The 13942-nt window shown below is 34.8% G+C and overlaps 1 protein-coding gene across 1 annotated transcript; it reads left to right on the top strand.

The window, feature by feature from the left end:
- The first annotated feature begins 275 nt into the window (after positions 1 to 275).
- Positions 276 to 12159, top strand: LOC122051685 (outer envelope pore protein 24, chloroplastic-like). The gene is made up of 3 exons (XM_042612903.1): positions 276 to 639; positions 737 to 1102; positions 11894 to 12159. The coding sequence occupies exons 1-3, from the start codon at positions 316 to 318 to the stop codon at positions 11972 to 11974; spliced, it is 771 nt and encodes a 256-aa protein (XP_042468837.1). The 5' UTR covers positions 276 to 315; the 3' UTR covers positions 11975 to 12159.
- Positions 12160 to 13942: the final 1783 nt, after the last annotated feature.

Here is a 13942-nt window from a genome sequence, read left to right as displayed (position 1 = left end):
ATATAAAAAAAATATCAAATTTACATTAGGTTTGATATAAAAAAAAAATATCATGCCTATATTAAGTATGATATAGAAAAATATTAAGTATACATTGGACTTTATAGAAAAAATATCATGCCCATGTTACATCTTATTAAAAAAAATATCAGCCTATGTATATATCCAAAAGATGAAAAAAAAAAAATTGTATCCGTATAACAGAGGAAAGAGATGAAACATTATATGCAAAAATCTTAAAATAGTAGTAAATTGAATGCACGGAAAGTATAATAATGAGTACAATGCGCGGTCCGACTGTCCGAGTCCAACGATATGATGATGGCTGATTCTTTGCGTCCGCCGCCGGCTCCCTCTTCCTCCAACTCCATCTCGATCGCTGCTTCTTCCCGTCCAGATAAGGGGCAAAAGGACGAGAGGGCGAAGATGAAAACCACAGTGAAGGGTAAGTACGAGGTCAACAACAGCGCCACCTCCGCCGCCTCCGCCGCCGCCACCATCTCCCTGCACGCCGGCGACGGCCGTCTAAAGGCCTCCGCGACCGAAGCCACCTTCGCCAACGGTTCATCCCTCGATGGCCTCGTCCTCTCCTTCGAAAAACCCGGCGCCTTTATCCTCGACTACACCGTCAAAGACAAGGCAAATTAAACCCACCCCTTCGTCCTTTACTCCGAATTAAAATGACCTCATCTTCAATCTGTTCAACAACTGTTTTTTCGTTATTTTTCCTGTCCAGGATGTGAGGTTTCAGTTCATGAACTCGTTCAAGGTGGTGGAAAAAACTGTTAATTTAACCTACACGCACGCAAGAGCGGCGAACCGAACAGCGATTGACGGGTCCTTGGTGTTCGATCCGGCTAACAAGGTTTCGGTGAATTATGCGTTCGGTTCGGGAAACTGCAAGGTAAAGTACTGGTATGCGCACGGGGAACTTAAGAGGACGGTGCTGGAGCCTTGCTATGATGTGTCGAAGAACGCCTGGGATTTCGCCATGATAAAGAAGTTCGAGGGTGGTGATTCCTTGAAAGCGACTTACCATACAACAACTAAGAATCTCGGATTGGAGTGGAACAGGGATTCCCAGGAGAAAGGCTGCTTCAAGGTAATTCTTGGAGAACACACTTGCATTAATTCAATTTTGTGTTTTAAATGTTATGCTATTGTTAATAATTTGTCTTTGTTAATATTCATTCGTAATTTCTTCACATATGTGAATATTACTGTCAATATTTTTTTTGGTTCAATATTGTTGATGATATTTGATCCCCATTATGATCTCTTCGATGGGATTTCAGAAATTAGTCAAAACTTACTCCAGTGACCAGTGCTGCGAGATGCATTTAAGGAATCAGCATTATGTTACTTTACCTTTCTAAAATTATCACAGTAAACAGTAGAGACCATATTGCTACAATACTAACAACCCAGCTCTATCCCACTAGGTGGGATCAGTTATATGAATCCTTTTACACCATTGAGCTCTATCTCCTACTATATCATCATCTATACTTAAATAAATTTTATCTTATTTTATTGTTACTAACCAAGCTTTTTTTGATTTTCCTCTTCCTCGTTTTGATGTGTGTTTGTTATAGTTTCACATCGCCTAACTGAAGCATTTATTTGTCGTCTAAGTATATGCCCGTACCATCTTAAACATCTCTCTCGGAGTTTTCCCTTAATATATGTAACTCTGACTTTCTCTCTAATGCTCGCATTTCTTATTTTGTTCATCCACATATGTCCACACATTGACCTTAATATCCTCATTTCTACAACTCTCATCTTCTGCTCGAGTCATAGCCCAACATTCAACTTCATATAACATAGCAGGTCTAACTGCAGTTTTATAGAACTTTCCTTTAAATTTTAGATGTACTTTACGATCACATAAAACACCTGACACTCTCTTTATTTCAACTTTCCTACTTGTATTCTATATAAGATATCTCTCTCAATCCCTCTATCGTTTTGCAAAAATAATGCTAAATATTTAAAGCTCTCGGTTCAGGGTAATTCGTCATCTCCTATCTTAACAATTATCTCATTACGTCTAATATTGCTAAACTTAAATTCTATATATTCTGTGTTTATTTTACTAAACCTAAAATTTTTCCCTTCTAGTGTTTCCTGCCAAGATTCTAATTTAGCATTTATTCCTTCACGTGTTTCATCTACCAAAATAATATCATCTGCAAATAACATGCACCACGGTATTGTGTCTTGAATGTGTACAGCGAGTTCGTTCATAATTAGTGTAAAAAGATAGAGACTTAGAGTTGATCTATCTTTATTAGAAATATTTCAGTTACTCCGCCTGAAGTCTTTACTTTGGTTGTTACATCTTCGTATATATCTTTAATTAGTTCAATATAAATTACGCTAACACCTCTCTTCTCTAGAATTCTCCATATAATTTCTCTTGGAACTTTATCATAAGCTTTTTCTAAGTCAATGAATATCATATGTAGATTTTGTTTTTGCTCCCGATATTTTTTAATTAATTATCCAAACAGATGTATAGTTTCTATTATCGACCTTCCCGGCATGAACCCAAATTGATTTTTGATTACCATTGTTTCATTCCTTAATCTTTTTCCTATTACTTTTTCCCAAAGTTTTATAGTATGACTCAGTTTAATGTCCCTATAGTTTGCACAATTTTGTACGTCTCTCTTGTTCTTATATAAGGAAAATAAAGTACTTATCCTCTATTGATCAAGCATTTTTTAATATCATGTTAAATAATTTTGTAAATCATTTAATACCTTATTTTTCTAGGTACTTTCATACCTCTATCGGAATATCATTTGGTCCAACGGTTTTTCCATTATGCATCTCATTTAAAGTTTGTTTTACTTCTGAAGTTTGAATTTTATGATAAAAATTTAAATTTCAATGTTCATTTAACCTATTTAAGTTACCTAAGTTAAGTTCGTCACCTAAATCTTTATTAAAAAGTTGATGAAAATATTTCTTCCACCGCTCTTTTATTTCTCTATCGTTTACTAGCACTTATTACATTAATCTTTAATACATTTTATTTGGAGAAGATCTCTTATCTTTCTTTCTCTTACTTTAACTATTTTATAAATGTCTCTTTCCCCTTCTTTTGTATCTAATTTTTAATATAATCATTCAAAATTTTCATTCTTTACCTCGTTCACTACTTTCTTAGCTTCTTTCTTGGCTATTGTATATTTTTTAAAGTTTTCTTTGTTCTTACAAATATATAATTTCTTATAAGTTATTTATTTTTCCTTCACTTTCTCTTGTACTTTCTTATTCCACCACCAAGATTCCTTACTTAGTGATGCATGTCCCTTTGACTCACCGAGTACACTTTTAACTACTATTTTCAACTGTGATATCATTTTATCCCATGCCATATTAGAGTCATCGTATATTTCACCTAATGCTTGTACTCCTGTCTTCTCCTTAAATATATTTTGCTTCCCATCCTTAATTTCCACCACTTAATTCTAGGGTTCATATATATTTTAGTTTTATTGAGACTGTGTTTTAGGCATATATCCAATACTACTAACCTATTTTGGGTAGTTAAGGATGACCTTACAATTTTTACAAATCTTTTTATTTTTCTTCCTAATCATAAAAAAGTCAATTTGTGATTTATTATTCTCATTTTTTAACGTGACTAGGTGTTTTTCTCTTTTCTTAAAAAATATATTAACTAATATAAGGTCATATGCTATTGTAAATCTAATATAGTTTTCCCTTTCTCATTTCTCGTTCCAAACTCATAATCCTCATCTACCCTCTCATATTCCTCATTTTTCACTCTGGCATATCCATTTAAATCATTTGCTATTAAAATCATTTCATTTGGTGGAATGTTTTGTAATATTTCATCTAAGTCGTTCCAAAACCTTGATTTGGTAGCTTCATCTAATCCTATTTATTGTGCATATATGCTAATTATGTTCATAGTTTCTTTCGCTACTATTATCTTAAGTGTTATAATTTTATCCCATTTTCTAACTACTCATACAATTTCATCCTTTAACGAACTATCTACAACAATACCCACTATATTTTTTGGTTTACTCTTTCCAGTGTACCATAACTTAAAATCCGAGTTATCTATCATCTTTGCATGCTCGTCTACGCATTTTGTCTCTTGTACACACAAAATACTAATTCTTCTCCTAATTATCGTATCTACTACCTCCATTGATTTACTAGTGAGCACTCCTATACTTCATGTTCCAAATCTTAGATTATTAGTTTTTTCTATCATATTTGTTCTTATCCAACCTATAGTGTAAGAACTTTTGCCTATTTAACACTACACCCAAGCAGTCCTTGTTGATACGTTACAGTCGAATCCTGCAACACGAACTCTTGCTTATTTAGCACTACACTTGAGTTCTGGAGATGTAGCGGTTATTATCGAGACATTGCAGTCAGATCCTGCAATGCATTCCTTTCAGAGAACAATCGAGCATTAGCACAATAGTTTAATGAATCTATTCATTGAATATTTATCATAGTTTTAACATTAGCCGACAACCTAACGCAACCCTCCTCTTTTATCGGGGCTTGGGACCCGCCATGATGGGTCATCATGGGCGGAGTTACGAGACTATAGTGCTCTTTTTTAAAAATCACTAGGTAATATACTTCATTTGTGGTGAATAGCTTGTGTGTTACTCATTTTCTGGTCCTGAGCGTAATCCTCCTCTTGTCATTGCTAGAGTTTATATTAGCGTTTGTCCCCTTGGGACGGTCTAGTGGCTATTGCATGAGATGCTGCCACCATAATGTCTGGGGTTTGAATTTCGGCATAGCCGAGGTAAATGTCTCCCTCATGCACTAGTCACTAACTCACTATTCCAAAGGCTAGTAGTCACTCGTGATTTACTTTCTTCGTGTTGGTCCTAGGACAGGTTGGCAGGGGCGCTAGGGGTAAGCATAGTCGTCTTTTGCCACCATGGAGTTTATATTAGTAATCTTCACATGATCAGCAATATATGCTTGTATGCTTCTCTAGCAAACTTGTGTTTTTACTGACAACCTATATGCTTATGTGCCTCTCTAGCAAGCTTGTGTTTTAACTGACAACCTATATTCTTGAAACTAAGAATGGTAAAAGATTTGCTCAGTTGAGGTCCTAGACTGTTGATACATGATCTATGTTAGTTGAGGTTTCTGATAAGTGATAGTTACATTACTGGTTGTGAGTTCTTGTTTTTGGTTCTGCATTTAGAATATTCATGAGTTGATTATAGCTATAGTTTTGTATACAGTGTTTATAGTTTGTGATTTTCTATCCCATTTGTTCTCTGTTTTTGTACTTTGTGGTGGACCTTCTCAACCGTTCCAATATTATCTCCATAGGTGGAAGAATCAGCACCAGTATATGGATCATCTTTAAAATCTAACTATCGCTAATATCAATGATCGGCTCGGTAGGATTGGTATTGGTTAAAATAATTTATAAAACAATATCAAATATATGAAATAAGAAAAAAAGTCACAACAGCCTCTTGCAAAAAGCAGGGTAAGACTGCGTACAACGGATCCTTCCCCGGGATCCCGCATAGCGGGAGCTTCGTGCACCGGGCTGCCCTTTATGAAATAAGAAAAAAACTAAAAAAATATCTTAGGATTATAAATATCATGTTTCATTAAGTGCTAACAAAGTTATGTATGATCTTTCAGCAAATAAATTTAACATTGTATATATTATATGTTGTATCAGTTAACTGTTATTTAAAAATCCAACTATTGAATAAATAATTGCACTTTGATTGATAGTTGTATTTTATAATTACTAAATAAGATTAATTAATGAATTAATTGATTTTTGTTAAAATACTTTAAATTTGTTATTGAATAAAGTTTAAGATTGTTAACGATTAGGTGTATTTCTGGCTTGGAATCTTAGAATTGGGTGGAAACTTAGAATGGCATTGCACTTTAATTGCTAACACTATTAAGTGTATTTCTGGCTTGGAATCTTAGAATGGGGTGGAAACTTAGAATGGCATTGCACTTTAGTTGCTAACACAATTAAATTACTTAATCTACCAAAGGCAAATTTATCATAGGGCCTTTGCATCAGAAATGAAACAACCCACAAATTTGCATGTTGGTGTTCGGATGAATTATAGTCCCAGACCGACAGTTTAATAAGGCTAGTGGCAGTATCTATCTTAGCTTATCATTGTTGGACTCTAGTTCATCAAATATGTCTAGGTTGTTTATATTTTGGTTATGTTGCATAATGGTGTTCTTCTATAATTGTGTTCATATTTTCTATGTGGAATACATTGTGGAATAACTTGGGGATCATAATCCTTACATCTTTATCTGTTTTGGTGATTATGATTCTATATTGTGTTTTAATTAGCTCTTCCTTTTTGCCATTTACATTTCAATATCTGGATTAATCCTGTCATGTTGTGTCACACACCTTGTAAACCAGTCATATTCATGTCTCCTTTCTGGAAGAATGTCCTTTCCACGTTAGATTTTGTCACACTTGCAATATTTCGTGTCATGTTTAACATCGTGCTGGAATATCTGGCTAGCCAACTCAGTTCATGAATTAGTTATATCTACGTTTCCACTTTCTCACAATGATTTATCCATTTTATATTTGTGTCAGGCTAGTTGTGCTCCTTTTCACATATGACATGGAACTGGGGAGTCTAGATAGCCAACCAGTGAAACACCTTGAGACTGCTGACTTTGAAATCACATTTAATGATCTGCAAATCTGGGTTACCATACTCAACTTAGTGTTCATTGAATCTAGGCATCCACCTATTTTGGTTCTTACAGATATATCAGTCGATTTAGTACAAAACATCGTGACAGAGAATCTGTTGGTGCAGCGGGCCGGCAAGAGGGGAGGGATAAATTGCCTAAAACAAAAAAAATATCCTCCTCGTTCTTTCAACTCTTAAGGTGCAATAATAATAAATAAAAATAAAAGAACAGAATTAAAGAAGAGACTCGGGGATTGACTTGGTTACAACCTAAGTGGTTGTTAATCCAAGGCAGTTGAAAAGCTCAGTCAGAATCTTCTTCTTTGAAGGCGGAGAAGCTTTTTACACAATAAAAGCTTAAGTAGTTGCTAGGAAGTTAGTACAAGAGTTGATCATCAATTCCCTAGCTCCAGGGTCCTTCTTGTAGGGTCTGGAAACTCTATCTTCGGCTTGAGGGCGCCTCTCATAAGCATGGAGGGCGCCTCCAGCGTGACATTTGGATAAAGTTTTATTCAAATGCGAAACGGTCACTTTGACTGGTTTAAGGGCGCCCTCAACGCCATGGAGGGCGCCCTCAATGTGGAGGGCGTCCTCAATGCTGCAGCGTATAAATAGCTCCAGCTTCTTTTCACTCCTTTTCTTCTTCCGAAGCTCCAATCGCTTGGGTAATTGCGGCCAACCAAAATAGGGCTCACCTGAACCCAATTTCCGGCCTTCTCCTCGAGCAGGCTTCCGCTCCGGCTTCTCGTCCCTCGAACGTCGCGTACGTTCTTCTCGACCACCGGTGTACTCTTCCGCAGCTCTTTCGTCCCTCGGACGCACCGAGCCCGTCGACTCCCTTCCCGTGCCGTCCTTCTCACCAGTTACGTCTTCCGCTCGACTTCCTACGTTCCTAAGCTCCTACACACTTAGACACAGGGATTAAAACCAAACAGGGCCTAATCTAATTTGGTTGATCACATCAAAATAACCACGGGGTCCAACAATCTCCCCATTTTTGATGTGCATCAACTCAAGTTCAAGTTAGGGTAATACAAATAAGTAATAATTCAAAGAAATTACCATACTAAAAATTTAAGCATAAAAATTGCAATAAAAGAAATTGCAACATTTAAATTAAAAATTTTCTAAGATAAAAAAAATATTCTCCGAACTTATAATAATTTTCTCCCCCTAAACTTGTACCTAGTTCTCCTCCTTTGATCACACTAAAAAAAAATCAATGTACAAATTTTTAAAAATTCCGAATAAAAATTTTCAAGTTGCAAATTTTCAAGTTAAACAAAATTTGAAACAATTTCCAAATTAGAAATTTCCAAAAAGAATTTGAAATGTTTAAATAGTTGACAAGAATTTAAAGCATTATCTTAATTGCTTATCAGTTTGTCAATTAAATATTTAATTTGATAATCGACTTCCAGATTGTGGCGAGGCACTAGGCCTTCATGGTTATTGAATCATCAACCACTTCTAGATAAAACCTTTTAAGGAATTTAAACATTTAATTTCTTTTGAAAGCCTTGATTAACAGAAGGTTTAATCTAGATATGATTTTGGAACTCAATAGAGGTTCCTTCCTACTGGGTTAGTTAGATATCTGGGGGGTACATATCCTTTAGGTATTCTTCTAAGTTGTTCTTGATGTTTTCTAATGTACTAGTTTAATTTTCCATAAATCTTAAGTTTTGACTTTTGAAAATTGTTTGGTTTTTGACAACATGTATCTGTTTTCAAATTTTCAATTTGCAATTTTAATTTTTAATTTTTTTGATTTCAAGTTATCTAACATTCTGTTTAACTCAGCATTCTCTTTTTCTATTTTTACTAAATCTTTTGAAAGTACTTTACTGAACTTAAAAGAGTGCTCAGGTGAAAGAGTACGTACCTCACTTACCGTAAGTGTTAATGCTCCCTCTTCATTACTGCCTTCTTCCAATGATCCTTCCATTCATTTATGCTCATCTCTGAGCTGGTCTCATCTTCTTCTTGATGGATTGCCGTTAGGGCTAGTCCGGCGTATGCTTCGACTTCAGATTCGGAGGATGATGAATCATCCCACGTGGCTTTGAGGTTATGTTTGGATCGAGCTGGTTTCTTGTTCTTTTCCTTATCTTTGCTCTTCAATTTTGGGCAGTCGTCTTTGATATGCCCTTTTTCGTTGCAGTTGTAGCAATGGACGGTCCTTTTGTTTCGCTGATGCATTCTTGACTGCGATTTAAACTTATTTGACTTAAGAAATTTATTGAACCTTTTTACCAGTAGAGTCGTTTCGTCTTCATCAATGGATGTCTCGGACTCTTGATATTCCGTTCTTGCCTTTAGGGCAATGTTAAGGTTTGTCTTTTCTATGTCTTTTGAATCTGTGATTCGAGATTCGTGAAGTTCGAAAGTAGAAAATAGATTTTCTAGTGTACTTACCTCAAAGTCCTTAGAGATGTAGTATGCATCTACTAAGGACGCTCATTCTAAAGTTCTCGGGAAGGCGCTGAGGCATAGCCGATCGAATCTCGGTTTGTTACTGATTCTCTGATATTGTTTAGCTGAGTTATCAGCTCCTTGATTCGTGTTGGAGTTGCGCTACCTTTTCTCCATTGTTCATCCGGAGATTTGTTAGCTGAGTTCAGAGGATGTCCCGCCTTGCTGACTTCGCTTCTGAAGTACCTTCGTGGAGCTCCAGGAACTTCTCCTTGAGATCTTTGGCGGAGAAGTATCTGCTGATTCGGTTGACCTCCTGGGGCGGAAGGACGCTGAGCAAATGGAACTCTGCTTTACTGTTCGCCACGAAATCGGCTTGCTCTTTCTTCGTCCACTGATGTTCTTCTTTCTCGGCTCCTTGCTGATTCGTAGGTGCTACAAAATCGTATTTCATTGTTAATAGAATATCGAAATCTGTTTTAAAAAATACCTCCAATTCGGCGTTTTCATGTTGCGAAGTCTCCGTCGAATTTTGGAGGGTGAATACTTGCACCGACCATTGTCTTGATCTTTGTTACTTCATACGACGATTAGTCCTTCTGAGGTTGTTGGGCTCTGATACTAATTGTAGGATCGAAAAGAATTTAGATATCTCCACAATTGTATGATATTGTCAACTATAGGCCTAAGCCCTCATGGTTTTGCTCTTGGACTCTACCCAAAAGGCCTCATGCCAATGGAGATATCTTCTTTTCTCTTATAAACCCATGATCTTTTCCATGTGTTTTTAATGTGGGACTATGTTTGTAACCTTGCAACCTCAACAAAATCTTGGTTCTTCCCCTATCATTTCAATTCATCTATGCTTATTTAATTGCCTCTCATGGACCTGTTCATGAACAGCCATGGGTGTATGCTTTGTACTCGTAATTTGGTTCTTAACAATATGTTCAGATTTAGTTTGGTGTCATGATGTGGGAGATTGAATTTTAAACCCATTTATTGAATTTTTTCTTAATTGCTTAAACTTGTGATGATAACCAATCAAATATTTTAACAATCTTAGGGTGCGTTTGATACGCGCGTTTTTCATTTTCATTTTCTGAAAAACGTTCGTTTTCTATAAATCAGAAAATGATTTTTTGTCATTCTCTGTTTTTCTAGAAAGCGCTATCTATTTTTTTAGAAAACAAGCACGAAAAATGCAAACCAAACACCATTTTTCAGAAAACGCGCATTTTTCAAAAAATGAAAATGAAAAATGTGCGTACCAAACGCACTCTTAGTTTTTTCGTCAGGTTACATTGAATAGAGGCTTCATTTTTTGCTGGTATTGACAATGATTGGTTATAACAATTTTGTTTCACCTCCATTTACACATTGCATAAAACCATGATGTTTGTTCTGATTCTTGCCATATGCCTCATCTACCATGGTTGCCTTTAGAAAGTGGATTCAAATGATATGGAAAGAAAGTTACTATAAACCTATGATCTAGCACACGTCATTCTTGTCTTAAGATCAGTACTCATGGCTTTAAACTCTCTTTAGCAGTAAAGAAAAACAAATAAAGCAAGTTGTCATTCTCCACTATTACATTCATTACCCTCGCTGCTTCAAAGTCAGCTAATGGGGACACAGTCATGTGTGAATATGTGCCTTCTTGTGACAAAAGGCGATTCGCAGCGTCCTCACCAACCCATCCGTAGGTCAACATGGAGAAGGTGAATATGTGCCTTCTTGATCAGAACAGTGGTCATCATCATGCCCTTAATCATTGTGACTCTCTCACACATGATTTCTTTATCATGTATTGAATCTTTAACACGTCATTCTTGTCTTAAGATCAGTACTCATGGCTTTAAACTCTCTTTAGCAGTAAAGAAAAACAAATAAAGCAAGTTGTCATTCTCCACTATTACATTCATTACCCTCGCTGCTTCAAAGTCAGCTAATGGGGACACAGTCATGTGTGAATATGTGCCTTCTTGTGACAAAAGGCGATTCGCAGCGTCCTCACCAACCCATCCGTAGGTCAACATGGAGAAGGTGAATATGTGCCTTCTTGATCAGAACAATGGTCATCATCATGCCCTTAATCATTGTGACTCTCTCACACATGATTTCTTTATCATGTATTGAATCTTTAACACGTCATTCTTGTCTTAAGATCAGTACTCATGGCTTTAAACTCTCTTTAGCAGTAAAGAAAAACAAATAAAGCAAGTTGTCATTCTCCACTATTACATTCATTACCCTCGCTGCTTCAAAGTCAGCTAATGGGGACACAGTCATGTGTGAATATGTGCCTTCTTGTGACAAAAGGCGATTCGCAGCGTCCTCACCAACCCATCCGTAGGCCAACATGGAGAAGGTGAATATGTGCCTTCTTGATCAGAACAGTGGCCATCATCATGCCCTTAATCATTGTGACTCTCTCACACATGATTTCTTTATCATGTATTGAATCTTTAAGATCTTATGATTGCAGAAAGTCCTATGTTTGCATTTGCATACATCTCTTTAATCCATCATGCACTACTATCAGCTATTATACTTGAGGCTTATTCTGGTGAGTGAATTGAATCATCTCAATCCAATCAGCTTGAAAGGAATCCAAGTTCTTCTAGTGCAGACTTGTACCTCCAAGCACTAATCCTTCTGACTTAATTAATAGTGTGAATACAAATTGCAATGTATTTTTCTCATCTGAGTTCTTTCTTCATTGTTGGCGTCTGCAGATATTAGCATCGATGAATTTGGCAGAGAAGCAGATGACTCCCAAACTGATGATGGAGAGTACCTGGAATTATGAAATATGAGCGTGCATGAATAATTTTTTCCAATCAAATTTCATCAGCCATACAACTCGTCTCAAAATGGACGTCTTAATGTATCTTGCACTTTCATATCTTACTCACAGGGTCTTTTTTTCCCTTTCTTGTATGAATTTTAAGCTTCCGAACAAGCCATCAATGAATTCTCATCATTGCACTTCATCTGTTAAGATTGGTGTTGTTCCGATTTAATGAAGACGGCAATAAGAAATAACTAGAGACCAATTGTGTGTTTTCATCAGGACCGTCTCAATCATTCAATCATTCTGAAGACCTTAAAAAAAAAATTAAGGGTTTTTTTTTAAAAAAATAAATATTAAAAATATTATTAGAGACATTTAAGGATATATTCAATATTAGACTTTTAATTACTTTGAATTATTTTTATGGATTTAAAATCTAGGTGCATTGACTTTTATAAATTTTATAAAAATCTAGATTTTTATAGAGTTTTAAAAAGTTATGTGGTATTTAAATTTGATTTTTTTAAAATTTTATGAAAATTTTTTTATATCCAAAATTTCAATAGATTTTATGGATTCTTTTAGAATTTCTTGGATATAAATTTTTACCAATAAGAACTCTCTCCAAAACACTTGGTATAACTTTAAAAATAAAATAAAAAGTTTTCTTCTCATCCTTGAAATTTCTATCGATTTCAAATCGTTTTAAGAATATGACCTTTCTCTTTTCACTCATCGATTTTAATTATTTCTTTGATATAAAAGATTATGTCCTTGTTCAATCTTTTTGCGGCCGACATCAACCTCTCAGCATACATTTCATGCGAATCTGAGAGTCTTCTGAAACGTCGTTCTCCGATGTTATAACGGTAAAATAATGGATCAAAACGGTTGGAACGGAATGGCAATCGCTTGCAGCCTTTTCTTCGTCAGCGGCTCAGGGCGGCAGGCTACAGGCGTAGAATTTTCTCTGGTTGCTCGTGATGAGAAACAATGAGGAGTGTCATCAGGTGAAGTTTGCGGTGCATCAGAAATGAGGAAAATAAACAGAAAAATTGTTTGAGGTGGTCAGTGATGCTTCCGTTGGCTACTAGTGAGCAGGTCGAGGTTGAAGCAGATTTGGACGGTGGCGCTGTGCATACAGGGAAGAGAAACTTGAGACATTATGTTTTAATATAAAATATATATTAATAAATTAAATTAATTCTCAACCTACTTAATAGGTAATTTAATAAAGTCTAATGAAATTAGACCCTAAAAATATTCTATAAAATTTATTTAAATCTTAAAAATTCCTAAATAAATTTTATATATTTATATTTATTTATTTTAATAATATTATTACTAATCAAAGTAATAATATTATTATTAATTTGATTACTAATCAAATTTATTAATTCAACACTTTATTAAAAATTTGACCAAATTAAAGGGTTAAACAATTTCATGATAATTTGGATCAAATTTGTAAATAAAAATATTTAAAATTATTATAATATTATTGGATTTAAAATTATATTATTAAAGTTTTTTTAAAAAAATTTATAAATTTAGACGTTATCCTCTCTTTGTTTTTAGTCAAAATAAGATAAAAATATAAAATCTAAAGTTTCTATGAAATTTATAAATATTTGTAAAAGTCTTACAAAAACATCTATATAACTCATGGAATTTTGTTCACAACTATATAAGATTCTATAAAAGTTAATAAAAATTTATCAACTCTACAAAAGTCTAAACTATATGAGATTCTATAAAAGTTAATAAAAATTTATCAACTCTAAACTATATGAGATTCTATAAAAGTCAATAAAAATTTATCAACTCTAAAAAGTCATTTAATCTCTTGATTAAATACACCCATATTAATTTTATTAGTAAAATTTAAAAGGACAATTTTATACTTTGTCAATAATTATTTATAAAAAAATGATTAACTAGGCTGGGTAACGTCGAGCCTGGGGTGACCGGCTCGATCCCTCGAAAATTT

The sequence above is a fragment of the Zingiber officinale genome, chromosome 3A (genome assembly GCF_018446385.1).
Source record: "Zingiber officinale cultivar Zhangliang chromosome 3A, Zo_v1.1, whole genome shotgun sequence".
Classification (NCBI taxonomy): domain Eukaryota; kingdom Viridiplantae; phylum Streptophyta; class Magnoliopsida; order Zingiberales; family Zingiberaceae; genus Zingiber; species Zingiber officinale.
The sequence above is the reverse complement of the archived record's forward strand: the minus strand, read 5'-3'. Positions and strand labels throughout refer to the sequence as shown.

Excerpts from the sequence above, each read along its gene's own strand:
- LOC122051685 (XM_042612903.1), top strand. The coding sequence starts at position 316 with ATGATGATGGCTGATTCTTTGCGTCCGCCGCCGGCTCCCTCTTCCTCC. Across the intron at positions 640-736 it reads ACTACACCGTCAAAGACAAG|GATGTGAGGTTTCAGTTCAT; the intron begins GCAAATTAAACC and ends TTTCCTGTCCAG. Across the intron at positions 1,103-11,893 it reads AGGAGAAAGGCTGCTTCAAG|ATATTAGCATCGATGAATTT; the intron begins GTAATTCTTGGA and ends TGGCGTCTGCAG.